This window comes from Rhododendron vialii, chromosome 9a (genome assembly GCF_030253575.1).
Source record: "Rhododendron vialii isolate Sample 1 chromosome 9a, ASM3025357v1".
NCBI classification, from domain to species: Eukaryota; Viridiplantae; Streptophyta; class Magnoliopsida; order Ericales; family Ericaceae; genus Rhododendron; species Rhododendron vialii.
In genome coordinates, this window is record NC_080565.1 from 27,255,683 (window position 1) to 27,272,932 (window position 17,250).

General features: G+C 38.1%; 2 protein-coding genes across 6 annotated transcripts in view; both read left to right on the top strand.

Moving 5' to 3' along the window:
* The first annotated feature begins 522 nt into the window (after positions 1–522).
* Positions 523–17,250, top strand: part of LOC131302106 (bystin) — a 48,004-nt gene continuing 31,276 nt past the window's right edge. Inside the window, exons 1-12 of one of the 3 annotated variants that reach the window (XM_058328732.1) lie at positions 524–735; positions 819–1,019; positions 1,478–1,604; positions 1,956–2,007; positions 2,106–2,433; positions 2,753–2,832; positions 2,994–3,041; positions 3,983–4,129; positions 4,570–4,642; positions 4,736–4,811; positions 5,325–5,438; positions 5,558–5,961. In XM_058328732.1, coding sequence (XP_058184715.1) covers positions 619–735; positions 819–1,019; positions 1,478–1,604; positions 1,956–2,007; positions 2,106–2,433; positions 2,753–2,832; positions 2,994–3,041; positions 3,983–4,129; positions 4,570–4,642; positions 4,736–4,811; positions 5,325–5,404 — 1,329 coding nt within the window. In that variant the 5' untranslated portion in view covers positions 524–618 and the 3' untranslated portion in view covers positions 5,405–5,438; positions 5,558–5,961. Of the gene's footprint in view, positions 736–818; positions 1,020–1,477; positions 1,605–1,955; positions 2,008–2,105; positions 2,434–2,752; positions 2,833–2,993; positions 3,042–3,982; positions 4,130–4,569; positions 4,643–4,735; positions 4,812–5,324; positions 5,439–5,557; positions 5,962–17,250 lie in introns of those variants that run through there. The other 2 variants (XM_058328733.1, XM_058328734.1) reach the window with 2 other exon arrangements.
* LOC131302105 (LEAF RUST 10 DISEASE-RESISTANCE LOCUS RECEPTOR-LIKE PROTEIN KINASE-like 1.1) overlaps positions 8,787–17,250 on the top strand; it is a 45,552-nt gene continuing 37,088 nt past the window's right edge. Inside the window, exons 1-4 of one of the 3 annotated variants that reach the window (XM_058328730.1) lie at positions 8,787–10,205; positions 10,410–10,439; positions 10,901–11,155; positions 12,244–13,452. In XM_058328730.1, coding sequence (XP_058184713.1) covers positions 9,479–10,205; positions 10,410–10,439; positions 10,901–11,155; positions 12,244–13,208 — 1,977 coding nt within the window. In that variant the 5' untranslated portion in view covers positions 8,787–9,478 and the 3' untranslated portion in view covers positions 13,209–13,452. Of the gene's footprint in view, positions 10,206–10,409; positions 10,440–10,900; positions 11,156–12,243; positions 13,453–17,250 lie in introns of those variants that run through there. The other 2 variants (XM_058328728.1, XM_058328729.1) reach the window with 2 other exon arrangements.

Here is a 17,250-nt window from a genome sequence, read left to right on the forward strand (position 1 = left end):
GCCCAAAAAAGATGTTTATTTCCAATTAGTGAGAATAGAGAGAGAAGAGTTAAAGAGAAAAACAAAAAAAAAATAGTAGTAGAGTATTATAGAGTTTTGAACTCTCGTTTGCAAGCCTTGGAGAAAGTACATCAGCCAACGCCCAACTTTTGATGTATTTCCATCTATTTTTATTTGATCTTTTCTGTGTTCATATTTTTTTTTTGGGTATTCCTGAATCGGGGGTGGCACATGCCACACCCCTCTCTACATAGCTCCGCCCCAACGTTCATTTGATTATTTCGGGGTGGCACGTGCTACACTCCTCTCTACATAGCTCCGCCCCAAGGTTCATTTGATCAAAAAAGAGAAAATCACGCTACAAAGTAAAAACGAGGGAAAGTGAAGTTAAAAAATAAAAATCCAAAAAAATGAGAATGATGTTAAAATTATTCTTGTATGTGTCAAAATTTTAGTGCGTAAAATCTTGTTAACCTTCCCATGGTATGCCTTAACTGGGCCAAGCGAGGCTTGGGTCTCTCATAATGGGCCTCCATCGACAACCCAATTTGAAAGGTTTACAAAAATACAACATTCAGCTAGGGTTTAAGCCTCGGTTGCTCCAATTCTCTCTCAACAATGGCGAAGAAGAGAACGAGACAGCAGAATCCTGAGCCCTTCCTCGCCGACGAAAACGCCGCCACTGTCCCCAGGAAACGGAATAAACCTCCCAAACACCACCAGCTTGAACAGAAGGCACGTCTCTCTCTGTCTCTCTCTCTCCCTTCTCTGGTTATCATTTCGTATGTTTATGTATGTGCGTGTGTGCGTATATGCAGCTTATATCGTCGGGTACGAGCTCGAAGATATTGAAAGAAGCTCTAATTCAGCAAAAAGAGATAAACGAGGAGAACGAAGGGAGAAACCCTAACAACCTGGTATTTGCCGAAGATACCGCGACGGAGGTGGTTTTGGAGGAAGATGATATTGACGACTTCGGTGGGTTCTCGGAGACTCAAAGCCAGTTTGGAGGTTACGAGGTGTGAGTTTGATCTATCTTTTTCTTTTTCCATTATTTGTGATTATCTATTAATCCTCGCTTTCGGTTCGCGAGAATTGTCGCTTCTGCCATTGCTTCCGGACTACTTAATTAGTATAGTCAATAAGGCAGAATTTTGGAACTTGAAGTAGTCTTATGCCGGTGTGGTTCTAGGGACTTTTTCCGAAATGTTAGGACAAATAACGGGGAAGGAGTTCCCTCCCATGTTTGAATTCCGAATGGGGTGAGAAATTATGAGAGAGGGAGAGGAATTTAGAAAATAAGAGCTGTCATTTAACTGCTATTGTTTCCCGCCAGAAGGGTGTGGTTTGGCGAGAAACCGAGATTGCCCATAAAAAACGTTACCGAGATGCCATAATCCCTTTTGCTTTGTATCTTTAGTGTAACTTGAGGTAGTCTTATCGTTTTTCTTTAAATTCTCAAATTTTGCTGTCATAGGAAGAGGTCGATGAAGAGGATGAGAAGCTACTGGAGGCCTTCATATCGAAGGATGCAGGACGGCAACAGACATTGGCCGACCTGATTGTTGCGAAGATCAAACAAAAGGATGAACAAGTTTCTTCAGGTTATAGTGATCCGTCACAATGCTCGTATGCAATTTTTTTGGTCAATCAACAGCGAAATGTTAGCTTTAGTTTAGAATCATTTTGTTTCAATAAATATCCCTGCCAAAAGTTGCTGTTTTTTTCCAATTCTCAAAGCTTAACAAACAGCCTTGATAACTTACCCCAGGCTTTACTACTGAACGACCACTGCGGCCGTGAAAGTTGAGGAGAGAATTGATTGTTTTCCCGGGCTATAAGATGCCGCTTTAGTCTTAGTATTGTCTTAAATTTTCTTAGATAGACCTAAATAATGGTACTTTGATTTACTGCAAAGAAGTTTTGATACTGATTAGAACTTCCTTCATTACCAGATGTCCGCCCTCTACCCAAATTGGATGAATCTGTCATTGATCTGTACAAGGGGTACTTTTATTTTCGTTTTCTACATGTTATTGAGGTTCGTAGTTTGGATTATGCATCCCATTTGGGCTGTTAAGCTGGAGTATTAATGTTATGTGCAGAGTTGGAAAGCTTCTTAATAAATACACAGCAGGAAAAATTCCCAAAGCTTTCAAACACATATCTTCGATGCAGCTTTGGGAGGAAGTCCTGTACCTGACTGAACCTGAGAAATGGTCGCCAAATGCTATGTACCAAGCCACAAGGATTTTTGCTTCCAATTTGGGTGTGAAAAAGGCAGAACGTTTTTACAGGCTTGTCTTACTGCCCAGGACCCGTGATGATATCCGAAAGAATAAGAGATTGCATTTTGCCCTGTATCAAGCTTTGAAGAAATCCATATACAAACCGGCTGCCTTCAATAAGGGAATATTGTTCCCATTGTGCGAGGTATGAAATATTGATGATGCACAAGGTAGACTGCAGCTGGCCTGCTACCCTCTTACATTTAAAAAGCTGACCGAGTTCCAGCTATTTTATGTAGCCGTTGGATTGTTAGTTGAACTTTTGTATTGTATTTGAACTTTCTTAGTTCAGTTCACCCACATTCAAGTTCTGAGGGTGTCTCATTTCCATTTGTACAAGTCGATTACAATTATTAACTCTCTCATATCTTCATTTGAGTCAAATTCCTCGTGTGGAGTCCTCTTATTTTTATTGTTTTGTTTTGTGGTTTCGGCTTTAATTATTCTGTTTTGTTAATGCATAGTCTGGAACTTGTAATCTGAGGGAAGCTGTTATCATTGGGAGCATTATTCAGAAGGTCTCCATTCCTCCACTTCATTCGAGGTATAGCTATTTTGCACTAGATTTAGATTTATCATTTCTGGTAGAATTGTGGAATAATAAGTCGAGGGAGTGGCTTGAGGGGTCAACATACTAACCTTCAGAACAATGGTAGTGTTTACTGTTTACCATATTTTCAACACTGACCTCTCTCTTAATTACAGTGTAGCACTATTGAGGCTTGCTGAGATGGAGTACTGTGGCACAACAAGGTAAGATTTGTACTGCAGAAGTGCATTTCAGGATTTAATTTAATTCATGCTGATGTGAGCAATTTAGTTGTGGTTTGATCAGTCAAATTATTGGTAGAAAACTGCCCTCCTTGAAAGGCTTCACCAGTTTTGTATTTTAGATTTTGGGTTGAATAATGGTTATGAGGATTTTATAAACTGAATTATCTTCAGGAAGGGGATGATCCGATCGCCATTGTGTAGAATAGTGCTAGTTCTTTTGGAAGATTGCACACTTGTTTTTCCATCTCGTATTTGTTGTGGTTTTATAACTCCTGCAGGCATGTGATAGACTCTTTGTTTCCAGTAGACACACGTCCATGTTAGTGGATTAGCAATTGGGGATAGGGTTTTTAATGCATATCCAATATTGCGTTTGTTTATATTGTGGTTTGTGTCTGACATGTCTTGAGCAAGGAAATAACCCAAATCATTTCAATGCTAGTAAAGAATAAAATTGTCAAGGATAAAATAACTTGGTGCCAAATACAGGTTTTCTTTAACAAAAGAAGGATCTCGAGATGTTGGTTATACGTATACAAATTTGTCTATATCGGTGTTATTGTTGCATGGTTAAATGTTTTCATCAAATGAGTTTTGTCCTGATGAATATTTCAGTCACAATAATTATGTCTTTATTTTGGCTTTCCCATTAGTAAATGTTCTTCTGACGTCTGTGCATCTGAGTATAGATTGCCTCTGTTCTTTTTGTACAAGTTCTCTATTTTGCCCACCTTTTCATGCTCATATTCACTTTGAGAATCTTGTGCAAAGTCATTGGGTCAAAATGGGTTCTGTGCTCTTTAGGCCAGTTATATTTTCAAATTCCATTTGTTCGGTTGATCATAAAAGTTTTGACAATTTTGCATTTGTTCGGCGGGTCATAAAAGTTTTGACAGTTGTTTATTGGTGCTTTGATGCAGCTATTTTATAAAGCTATTGATTGAGAAGAAGTACGCTTTGCCATATCGGGTACTTGATGCTATGGTTGCTCATTTCATGAAATTTGTTGAGGATGAAAGGATAATGCCTGTGATCTGGCATCAGTCACTTCTTGCATTTGTACAAAGGTTTGTATTCTTGTTAATAAAGGCACTAGGGTTTTTACTTTGCATATATAAAAGTCGCAAGCAGTCTGCCCTTCCCCTTACTACAGCATTATCAGACTGTTATTTAGGTTATTGTGGTTGCTGTAAATGGTAGTTATATTAAAGAGAAAGATATATGTCGCCATAAACAGGAAAAATGCGTAAGACACATCTATGGATTTTCTCAGCCCCAGCCCTTAAGCTTTCCTGATCTCCTTTTTATCCCATATGCCATTTATATAATGGACGAACATTTGGTAAAACATGTAATGATGCCCATATTGTCATCCCATTGCTATTCTATGTGATTTTGGATTTTGTTAACTTGTTCAAAATTACTGCTTTTTTTCGTTCTAAAAGAAAGAAAAAGAAATGAGAGTTATTTTTCCCCTTGTACACCAGTCACGTAAAGTATTTTACAGGTACAAAAATGAGCTGACGAAGGAGGACAAAGCTAACCTTAACCTTCTAGTCGGAAACCAAAGGCACAAATTAGTATGAGCTCTAACCTCTTTACAGCTACTATGCTAATTTCTTTTGGCTTTTCTTTGTCAATATCAGATGCATTTGTTTCCAATTCGAACGCAGGTTACGCCTGAAATATTGAGGGAGGTAAATAGCAGCCGCAACCGCGGTGATAAAGAGGACGATCTTATGTCAATTTATATCCTTGTTATAATCACCATGACATAGTCTGTATTTTCTCATCTATTTAACATGGCGTTTCCTATTGGAATTTTGTTGGTATAGGAAAAATCCAGTTCTATTGTTTACATGATTTTCACGATGTCTAGCATATGATGCTCCAAAATGGTAGGCTTAAATGTTTCTAAACAAATTGACCACTCTATAAGTAATTAGTGGATCACATTTCGAGGCGGTACAGACGATTGGCTAGAGACCAAACTGTTAAAAATGTCTCCCTCAAAGGCTTGTAACGTAGGCTAAAGTATCATGTGGTAGTGTGCTTCCAAATGTAAGGTTTTGGTATCCATCCCCTGTTTGTGTAAGATTCTGGTTTGCTAGTTTGGCAATTGTTTGGTACGACGTTATCCATGCTGACTATGAACTGTACATTTATTTGTGGAATCATTAAACTTATCTTCAAGCTTGTATGAATGTACCTTTGTCGTAAGACTCGCTAACTGTTCTTTAGTTTCCTTGACTCAACCTTTACCGACTCCAATGTCTGTAGTCAATAAAACAATAGAAGAAGACAGGTTTGACATTCCAGATGTGCCAATGGAAGAGGACTGAGTACATCTACCACAATATTCTTGTGTTTTGTTAGGTAATTGGTGTAATTACTTCTCTTACGATGTCTGGATATAACTCCGACTTGTCCTTTGTCAATGTAATTTATTTTCTATGTGCCGCCAAGGTGTAGTTGATTCTTTTTTCCTTCTACAGGGTGATAACATCTTGCAATTCTATTCACGCTATTTAACAAGGAAGGGTTTTAGTTTATGTTGCAGTTTCTTTCGGTGTCTGATATAGGATGAACCAGTTTATGGTTGAGAGTCTGCTTCAGATGCTTTTAATTGGTGCAGGACTTGCGAGCAAGGGTATCAGTTTTGAGTCACACCATGCTTCCTACTACAGTGGGCAGATTCATAGTGAGGATCGTATAGTATTTGTTGTTTTCGGTCCAGACCCAAATAAAAGCATAAAGCTTGGGTAAAAATTGAGTGTCTTTTAGAGGAGATTTTGACATATCTGGTTATTTATTAGGCTGCTGTTAGAAATTCCTTTTGATACACCCTTCTGTTTAACATTTTTTATCTTCCTTATTTAAACCATGTTTGTGTTGAATAGTTATTCTCCCCCCCCGATTTGTTTTATCCAAGCCTTGAACAGTCTTTTTGATCATTTTCTTCTAAATGGGCCTTTTGATACACCCTTCTGTTTAACATTTTTTATCTTCCTTATTTAAACCATGTTTGTGTTGAATAGTTATTCGCCCCCCCCCCCCCCCCCCATTTGTTTTATCCAAGCCTTGAACAGTCTTTTTGATCATTTTCTTCTAAATGGGCCAGAGCTTTCATTTCTACTGTCTTTTGAGGGAACCTTCATCAAGTTGGTGATCACAGACATCCCTTTTGTCTTATGCTTTTCATCAAATTCGCGGCGTTATCTTTGACTCTGCACTCGAGCCCTATATTAAAGATGAATCAATGGACATCATTGCACTTTTGACTACTATACAATACCATCTTCACCACTTATCTTTTACCAATGAGCCTTTTGGCTTGCGCAGTTACCAGCAACATGCTTGAGTTTTCCTCCCTTTCGCTGAGAGGAGAGTGTGTATCTATGTTTTATGTTACTTTCTCCGTCTCTTTTTAAATGTCTTACTTCGTAACTCCAACTTATTAAAAAAACATCATTATTATACCTTTCAGATCAAGTTTTTCCTCCACTTTCCTTATTTATCCATCATCATTACACTTTTTACTCACTAACTTTTCAAAATAGAATCTACTTTTAGGGACAAAATAGACAATGTACCAATTTTTATCCACTAACTTTACCAAATGGACACTTATTAAGGGACAGCTCAAAATGAAATACTGGACCATAATAAAGGGACGGAGGGAGTAGGATGTTTGGGTCAGTTAAAACCATTTCAGTTAATTTTGGGATCGTGATGTTAAAATTGTCAGTGGCCCCTAGGATGTTAAAATTGTCAGTGGCTCCTAGGATGTCCGTGCACTCATTGGATCAATTTCTTAACAGGGTTCCATGGAAGGAGGGGTATTTCAAATAACAGGTTTATATTTTCCGAATCTTACAATATAGTGGTTCTCATAACATTGTGAGAGGAGGGATCATAATTACGTAGGAGACTTTCACGCAAGGAAGAGGGCTCGAGCAGCATTTTTGGTGAGCTTTTAGTTTTCCTTTTTGGAATGTGCTATCAATTGGCACTCCTTAACTTTCTGTTTCCTATAGCTTTCCTTGGGTTTTTTTTGGGTTTTCCACTTTTCACCTAAAGTCAAAGGGTGAAACACTGGTGATCGAAGAGGGCTGCTACTCCCCCCCCCCTGACACACACACCCCCCCGGCCCCACCTTCTTTTTCCCAATTTACCCCCCCTCCCCCCTCTCTCTCTCTCTCTTCCTTTTCTTTTTTTCCACTTTCTGCTTCTTTTTTTCCCTTTTCTTTTCCAGTTTTTTTTTTCATTTTCTTTCTTTCCGGTTTGAATTTTTTTTTCTTTTTAATAATAGGTTCAAGTCTAATTCTAGGCTTTGTAAAGTAATTGAAAGAAAAAAAGTGTTTCAATTGATCATGTTTATCCCACTGTTTTCTTTTTCTTTTTTTGTCCTTTATAGATTAAAAAATATAGTTACGAAAATAAGTGTTTCAATTTTCAATCCGTTTGAACTGGTGCAAAGTTGTTATTTTTCTGATCATTTCATCCTAAATGGTCATAATAAATTTTTGGCTCCAAGGGTTTTCAATGGACACCCTAAGAGAGTCTTAAAACTAAATAATGAGTCTTAGGGAGTTTGTTGAAAAGTCTTAAACCAAAAAATTCATTATGACCATTTAAAATAAAATAATAAAAAAACGATATTTGCTCTGATTTAATTGAATTGAGAATTAAAGCACTTAATTCTTGAATTATATTTTTAAATATACAAATGGTGTATTTATAGAAATTAAATAAATAAGATATAAGTAATTAAATAAAAAAATAAATTAAAAAGTATGGGGGACCCGGGGGCTCTGCTGCCCCTATTGACATAGTAGCCCCTAAAACGTTTCCGTTTTAGTTATAAAAAAATAGAAACCATCCATTTGCAATCCTATGGAGTATAAACGTGATTTGAAGCAACATACTACTGAATCAGTTAAGAGGATATATGCTAAATAATGGTTAACAAATTTATAAAATTGTACTATAGTTAAAAAAAAGTAATCCTGAATATAATATTTGTATTATAGATTAGTATGTCGTTTGCAAAATACATTTCGTAATTAGTTCCCGAACACTAATTGTAATCTTAATGAATTTTTTGCTTTACGACCTTTCAACGAGCAACCTAAGACTCATTATTTAGTTTCAGGACTCTCTTAGGGTGTTCATTGAAAGGCCTTGGAGCCAAAAATTTATTACGACCATTTAGGATGAAATGATCAGAAAAATAACATCTTTGCACTGGTTCAAACGGATTAAAAATTGAAACACTTATTTTCGTAATTATATTTTTTAATCTATAAAGGACAAAAAAAGAAAAAAAAACAGTGGGATAAACATGATCAATTGAAACACTTTTTTTCTCTCAATTACTTTACAAAGCCTAGAATTAGACTTGAACCTATTATTAAAAAGAAAAAAAAATTCAAACTGGAAAGAAAGAAAATGAAATAAAATGAAAAAAAAAACTGGAAAAGAAAAAAAAAAAGAAGAAAAGAAGCAGAAAGTGGAAAAAAAGAAAAGGGAGAGAGAGAGAGAGAGAGAGAGAGGGAGGGAGAGGGGGGCGGGAGAGAGAGGGGGGGCGGGGGTAAACTGGGAAAGGGAGGTGGGGCCGGGGGGGGGGGGTGTGTCAGGGGGGGGGGAGTAGCAATTTACGTGATCGAAACACTACAAAAGCGTATCAAACGGGGAATTCATCAAACGAGTGGGGAGCACCATGAAAGCATCCCATCCGCAAGCCATTTTCGGCGACCTTGACTCACTATTTCTCTATCACCTTTTGCTCTCTCTGCAACTTGGATATTTTCTTGCCCCATTTTTCACACCACCCACATTAGCCCATCCAAGAGTACACATCTCGATCTAGAGAGAGAGAAGTGTCAATGGGTCAATTTTTTTTTTTTTTGTAATGCAGGAAGTCCCGAGCTAACTTGCGAGCACATTGAGGTAAATCTTACAGCTTTCCACAGTTTTTTCACATGCTTGCGAGCGGTGTAAGAACCGAAGAATTATTTATAAGAAAAATCAAACTTAAAACCTTGAAAGAGAACAAACTTTTAGGTTTTAAGCCAAGACCACCCGGCTAACTCTTGCGGATCATGAAGGGTCAAGTTGCCGAGTCAATGAAGGAGATGAGCATTAAACTCCCATGGAGTCTATTTGCCAACCGACCCTTGCTATCCAACACAAAAGTAGTGGTCCTAGTTCCCCCTTCGTTTCAATCGGACTTTTCAATCGGACTTCTTTCAAGTCGTCCAAAATAGCCAAATTTCCAAGTCGACAGGCGTGCAAAGCATAGATACACCCTCTATTTCTTGACAAAATCCACAAAAAGAACCTTATTTTAAGGAAGAAAACTCCGCTATGTTACTAGTTGTTCATTAATCTGTCCTCCAAATTGGGCAACCAAAATGGGTGTTCCCTCTGTTTTGGCACTCTTGCTTCTCTTTCATCTACTGTTTCTTCATCTCTCTTCTGGGAAATGTCCAGACTCCTTCGACTGTGGAACTCATGGCCAAATCAGATACCCTCTGTCCAACTCCACATTCCCCAATTGTGGGCTCTACACCGTACAAAATTGCACAGACCCAGTTCCAAAACTCAACTTGGGAGCGGAGGGACTGTACTATGACCTTAATACTACCAATGTCTCAGAAAATTCCATTAGGGTTAATGACCCACGTCTAGGGAACATCATTAGGACAAACGGTTGCGACGTTTTCGGGTTTTACTTGAACTGGACTCTTCCAAGTAAACCCCCTATTTCTGTCACAATATCACCCGGTCTCACATTGTTCAAATGCACTAACATAAGCCCTGAACTTGACAAGAAAAGAGATGAGTATTTTCGTGGCAATGACTGTTACAGAGGCTGCAGTGGATACACTGTCTACTATGAGTATACAAAACATGACCAGGTCTCAAGAAGTCTCAGTTTTCCTCGTAATTGTTCGGTTATTGAATTGCCAGTGGTACCCAAACTCGGGAACCGAAATGTCAGTAATTTGTTCTCTGTGTTGGCTTCTGAGTTCTCCATTAGGTTTCATGTATCCGAGGCATGTCAAGAATGTCAACACAAGGGGGGGCAGTGTTCTCATGATGGCACTGGCTTCCAGTGCAGAGATGAGAAGGAAGAAGGTATTGGCATGGAAGTTTTGCTCCATCATGGAAGTTTTTTTTATTTATTTATATTTTTTTAACTTGGTGTTTTTGCAATTTCCTTTAGTTAGTCTCAAGCATGTTTCACTAGCAATTTCCTTTAGTTAGTCTCAAGCATGTTTCACTAGGCAAGGTAAATAACTTTGAATTGACTGGTGTTTTTCTCCTTGACAATGGTTGCAGGAATTAACTTGAAATTGATACTAGGAACAGGTAATTTACCTTTTATCAGTATTCACTATTCAGTAAGCATGTTTGACCTAGATACATCTACATCTATACTCGAATTTTGAGTAAATACACAGTTTCTTCTGGTAAGTTAGAATTCTATTGATACATCCAAAGTTCTCCTTTTTAATATACAAAGTTACAAACTTCATTGAGTACTTGTTTTCCCGTTTTAGGATTCTAGTCACAGCCTTAAGCCAATTCACTTATGGGACTGTATCTTTTGGCCCATAATAGAGTTCTTCTGTTCCAATGCATTGGCTGCTAAACAATCCTCTCTTGTCTCTTGAGATTCATATGCTTCAGTTTGATAACATAGGGTACCGCTATTGCATTGGGATAGAGGGACTGGTATTTAGTGATAAAGATGCCTCAGTTTTTCTGGGTTATTTTTTTCCTATGAATGAAAGAATCAATACCTGATTACACACCTGTATTTTCTTCAGCTATACCTGGAGTACTCGTGATCCTTCTGCTATGCTTGGTCATAATAATATGGCGCCACAACAAATGGAATCATGTTTCATCGTACATCTCTTCAAAGAACACTTCCTCTGATCACTTATCAAAAGCAGACCTTGAAGGCGGTAGTGCCTACTTTGGTGCCTCTGTCTTCTCCTATGCTGAACTCGAAGAAGCCACTCATGACTTCGATCCTTCAAAGGAATTGGGAGATGGAGGTTTTGGCACTGTGTACCATGGTAAGAAGGGTTGTCATAGGAAGCACTGATACGCATAACCGCTTGCCATATCCGTGTTAGATACTTCGCGGGAACACATATGAGGCGTGACGCGTCTAATGAATTCAATTATATTTAAGTAAGGGACACTCCGGGAACACATCAGGGACACCTATGTCTCAATTTGGACATAGATGGAAACATGATAGGGAGCAATTTATCATATTGAAGCTTTTTTTGGGGGTATGATACTCCAAAAATATTAGAAAAAAGGTAAGAATAAATGAATTATGACCAAATAAAACCTTTGTTCAACTTGTAATATTTAAAAAGGAAACAACAAGAATTATAAAATGTTCATATGCATGTACATATCTACCCTAATATATACATAACTTTTGCTGTGTCCCCGCTGTGTCCATTACACCCCTTTTATTTCGAGTCTGTATCGGTAGCTGTGTAAGTGCTCGTGTCCGTATCCCTACTTATTAGGTGGCAGCATCACTAAGACTGTGTTGGATCATATACTTATGAAAGGAAATAAGTAAGGAAAAATCCTAAAGATGAAGTTAGAATGAAGTAAAGCAGATAAATTTATCTTTGGGTTGCCCTATGTTTCATGGACTCAGGTGACATGCATCAGTTGCAAGTGCGTGTCTAAGTGTCAGGTTTATCTAATTCGTGTCCAAGGATAATAGGACACAACTCAATGTCCATACTTCACACATCTTTTATTTTCTGGGACAAAATGGCATTTTCAAGTTGCAATGAGCATCTCATGCGTTGCACTAGACTGTTACAGGGATTTTATAATAGCTTGAATTACTAAGTATGCTTGTTACGTAGGTAGGGTTGCAAACGAGCCGAGACGAGCTGAACTTTGGAATGTTCGGGCTCGGTCGTCGAGTATCCCACACAGGTCCTTCTTACATTTAAAAATGTCCAAGTAACTTTGGGTTTGCGTATCTATTTCCTTTCAGTAATTTAAAATTCTCCAGAAATCCATAATCCACCAATGGCCTATCTATGTAGCCTATCTGTTCACATACTCTGAAATGCCAATTATTCACACAAAAATGTGGCATAACCATTGGTCTTTTCTCAACCAGGAAAACTCCAGGACGGAAGGGATGTTGCTGTCAAGCGTCTATACGAGCACAACTACAAGCGGGTGAAGCAGTTCATGAACGAAGTCGAAATCCTTACCTGTTTGAGCCACCCCAATCTGGTCACCCTTTATGGTTGCACCTCCCGCCACAGCCGGGAACTACTACTCGTCTACGAGTACATTCCCAATGGCACTGTGGCGGATCATCTACACGGTGATCGAGCAAAGGACAGTTTGCTTGCATGGCCTATTCGCATGAACATAGCCATTGTAACTGCCAGTGCATTGGCTTATCTCCATGATTCTGATATCATCCACCGCGATGTGAAGACTGACAACATACTCCTTGACAATGATTTTCACGTCAAAGTTGGAGATTTCGGGCTCTCGAGATTCTTCCCCATCCATGCCACTCACGTCTCAACGGCTCCACAGGGCACTCCCGGTTATGTTGATCCTGAGTACCATCGATGTTACCAGCTTACTGACAAGAGTGATGTTTATAGCTTTGGGGTTGTTCTTATTGAGCTCATATCATCACTGCCAGCTGTTGACATTAACAGGAATAGGGATGACATTAATTTGGCTAATTTAGCAGTAAACAGGATCCAAAACCGTTTAATCCATGAGTTGATTGATCCGTCTCTTGGGTATGAGTCAGATCCTTCGATTGAGAGGATGACTTTGTCAGTGGCAGAGGTGGCTTTTAGGTGTTTGCAACTTGACAAGGACATAAGGCCTACGATGGAAGAGATTTTGGAGGCTTTGATGGAGATTCAGGCGTACAAAGATGAGAATGCTGGGAAGATAATTGACGATGGTAGCGCGTTAACAACTAGAAGGCCTCCTACTTCACCTGATGGCGAAGATGTTGTGTTGCTGAAGAACACCAAGGCGCTAGTTTCACCAGCTTCGGTGACCAATAGATGGGTTAGTACCTCTACCACGCCCACCTCCAGTGAGTAAGGCTTCGTTTCATTCTACTTTTGCTTGAAGATAGCTATGCCAAGAAAATAAGCTTAACACTCGTAGCTATGCAACTGAGTAAGTAGTTCAAATTCAGTTTCCATTTTGTTGTATATCGAAATGAATATATATGGTCTGATAATTCTATTGAGAGAATGTGTATAGTGAGTGCATGGAGCTCTCAGTTGTGTATTTGTTCGTTTATTGAGATTTTTGAAGTCATGGCTCAGTTCTCATTGTGCAATGCTGCCTTTATACTGCCGATTTTGTTGTTGTTTTTGCGATTTGGGTGGCGGAACAGGAATGGGCAAAGAAAACAAACGTACTGAACTTGGAATACCACTTGCTTTCATTCATGTGTTTAGGAAATTTTGGAAACCCACACTGATATAGCTAAGCTATAGTCATAAACCAGTACAAAAGACTGCATACATTTGTATCCTGATCGAATAAACGGATTTTTGGGGAATCAATCGTCACCTACTACGTTTTATTGAACTACTCTATTCATAAGTACGTAACAAATTTGAATGGTAGTCGTAACTAACTAAATTTGCTAAATATAGTTCTGTCAAAGCGCTTCCGGCTGGCCTCTTCAACATCTATCTAGCTAGATATGCGTATATACGTATACCTATGTGTGGGTATATATGTACGACAAACTTTTTTATAAAACGGGGATAGGAGGGGTGGTGGTGTCCCCTCCGGTTTATTTTCAATTTTCCGGTCATTTTCCGAGCACACTTTGGTAGATACATGATCGGCGTATGTGAAAATTGAAGAAAAAAAAAAACTTGATCCAAAACACACTGAATCATCTAACTTCTCATTGTCCTGAAATCTAAATGAAAAGTTCGATGACTGGATCGAGTACTTGCAGGTATCGGATTGAGTTGATTCTTTTGTGAGGACCTTAAAAAATATTTTACATTTAATGAACGGCTCGGACAATTTGTATGGAACCCGTAGTGGGCTTCACACAGTGACCTATGCGCGATGTATGTTAAGGAAATAGAGTCCCACGTTGCTTGGGAGTGGATTGAGTAATCACTTAATAACATTTAAGACCTCTCCACTTATTGCCAATTGATTTTGAGATGGCTATAAAGTTTCTACATGGTATCAGAGCGGGGCCCGTTCCAATCCCCTACATTTAAAAAAAATAATCACAATTCACACCCCACGATGACAGACTAGCAAAAAGGCTGCACGACGATAGGACCCAAAAGTGGCCACACGTGACAGACTTGAAAACGCGGCTGTACGTGAGGGGGGATGCTAAGGAAATAGAGTCCCACATTGCTTGGGAGTGGAATGGGTGATTACTTAATAACATTTGGAACCTCTCCACTTTTGCCAATTGATTTTGAGATGAATATAAAATTTCTAGAGATTTATTATCACTCGGGTCAAGTATCTACAATTTTTGTATTAACACATGATAAATGGGGAAAAATTCAGTAAAATGCTACACGTACACAAAGAGATCTGTATTCATAAGCTCTAATTTAGGCTTGCTCGCGGAATAGTTTGATGCGGATCGGTCCGGTTTTCAATCCGATCCGCTCGCGGCGGATTGTTGTTTTCTCCATCCATAGCGTTGTTGGGTTGGTTTAGTTTGGATGCAGATTCGGCGGATTGGTTTGGGCGGTTTCAGCAGATTTGAGCATGCAATTTATTTTTTTATATACACCAAAAAATTGAAAATAAAGTCCCAAATTTCAAGTCCAATCAAGTCCGCCACAAATTCAAACAAGTCTAAACCAACATTACTTAGAATTATTAACAAATTCAAACAAGTCTAAACCAACATTCATCCACCCTAATGTCTAAAGATAAACTATTAGACATCAATAACACTCGAACTTGGAGCTGGACTAGAACATGAACTTGATTCAGATTCTAATGTACCAAAAAAATAGAGAAGACAATTAACATTTTCATCATAAAACATAAAACCATCATAGAATACATGTTTATTACTTTATTACCAGTGAAATTTTGTTCAAATTACTCAACATCATCCATAACCTTTGGAAGAGAAATAGGAACATTGCGGATTGGATGGAACCGAACCGAACCGGATTCGCCAGAATTAGTATTTTTAAGTCTATATTTGTCCGTAGCATGCCTCGGTTTGGTTTGGTGCGGATTGAGCGGATCGGATGGATTGAACGATTTGGTTCATCCGTTGGACAGCCCTAAGCTCTATAATCAAAAAGCAATATGTCCATCCATAACATATCACTTCATTTACATATATATTTGGGAGCAAAACAATAAACATAATACGTACAATATCATAACCTAAATTTATCCTAATTTCTAATCAACAAAAGAGGGTCACAATATATGTTTGTAGAGGTAGTTATTAGTTTGTAGTATTAATGACAGGGCCTAAAGTAGTACACAAAATTAAATGTCTCAAATTAGGATTAACCAATGCAGATGGTATACATTAAACAATCTAATTAGCAATCTAGCCGAGAAAGAAAAATTATTAAACAATCTAAAAAATAAAAATCAAGAATTCTTGCATACTAAATATGAAACATGGAGAAAAAATACATACAAAAAAGATGCAATCAAACAAATAAGTAATTTTGCCTCAAATGGATATAGGTTTTTGCTTTCAAATTAGGTCCTAGAGTTTAGATTTACCCAATACGGAGTAATAGAAATATAGAATCATGGCTCATGGGTTATTTACTAACATGCTTAGTCAATTTCTGATATGATCTACTATAGATGCTTCAATCGATTTCTTCTTTTTTCCACACACAGGCAAGTTTTTTTTTATTTTTGGAGCAAGGACAAAAGGGTATAAAATTCATGGGGCAAATACCAAAGAGTATTATATCTATGAGGCACTTACAATTATCTTTAGGGCAAAAACCACCTGAAATAAAACTTATGGGGCAAAAGCAAAACTATGAAAATGTCCTGAAAACATAAGTATATAACCGGAGAGTTTTGCAACTTAGTGGGTCAGTGGACTCCCCCTTGCCCATGCATAGGTCCGCCCTTGGGAGGAGGCCCGGGTCGGGTTTCTGTACGAGTGAGGAGAGAGAGAGAGATTGTTTGAGAGTTGGGAGTTGTAGTTAGGCTGAGTTCATGCTATAATTTTGGTATTTTTGTCCGTTTTGTTTTTGAATTTTATATTATTAACATTTTATATTTTGGATTGAATATCCGTCTCAATGAAACTAGTGGAGTCTACAAAGTATAAAATTATGACAAAAACCAATACCCCCTCCCCCAACTGAAGACGAAAAAGTACCAAACAACTAGTAATTTAGAGAGGTAAAAAATACTGATTCAACTGCTTAAACCGCCTTAACCGAACCAAACTGTGGGGTTTCAATCAATTTTTTTTTACCTTTGATTGGTCTAGGCAGTTTTGATTTTAGGAAAACCGAACCAAATCAGTTCGGCACCCGTGCATATACTTGAAAACTGTTTAAGATCGATACCAACCGAATATAACCCTCCCAATATAAAACCCTCTCGTTCATTGTTTAATAAGAGTTTACTTGTTTTTTTATTTTTTAAACCGGAGAGTTTTTTTTAATTTTTATTTGATAAGCACAAGATTTTATTAGAAGTACATCGGAGAAGAACCAACCACAGAAATTAAGGTACCGTAAGAGACCAAAATAAGAGAGAAGAAATAAAAGAAAATTACATGATTGAATGAAAACTAGTCAAACCAACTAGGAGAATCATCCAACAAGCCCAGATTAGACGAATGAGAGCGATAATAGAAAGCATCCAAATCCAACATTAACAGTCATAAGCAGCATTCTCTTGAAATCCTTTAGCCTTCAAAAGCAAACAGTCAGCATTAAAGTAGCACCTGGAGCAACCACATCCAACATATATATAGAGTATCCTTCCTCCACCAACAGCACAAACATTCACATTCAGATCCAAACCTGAACAAGTGTATAAACAGGCATGCACTCCATGAACAGCACAAATCTCCATTGAAATCTCCACCAATAGCTACCACAAATAGATCATCATAGAGCACAAATCTCCA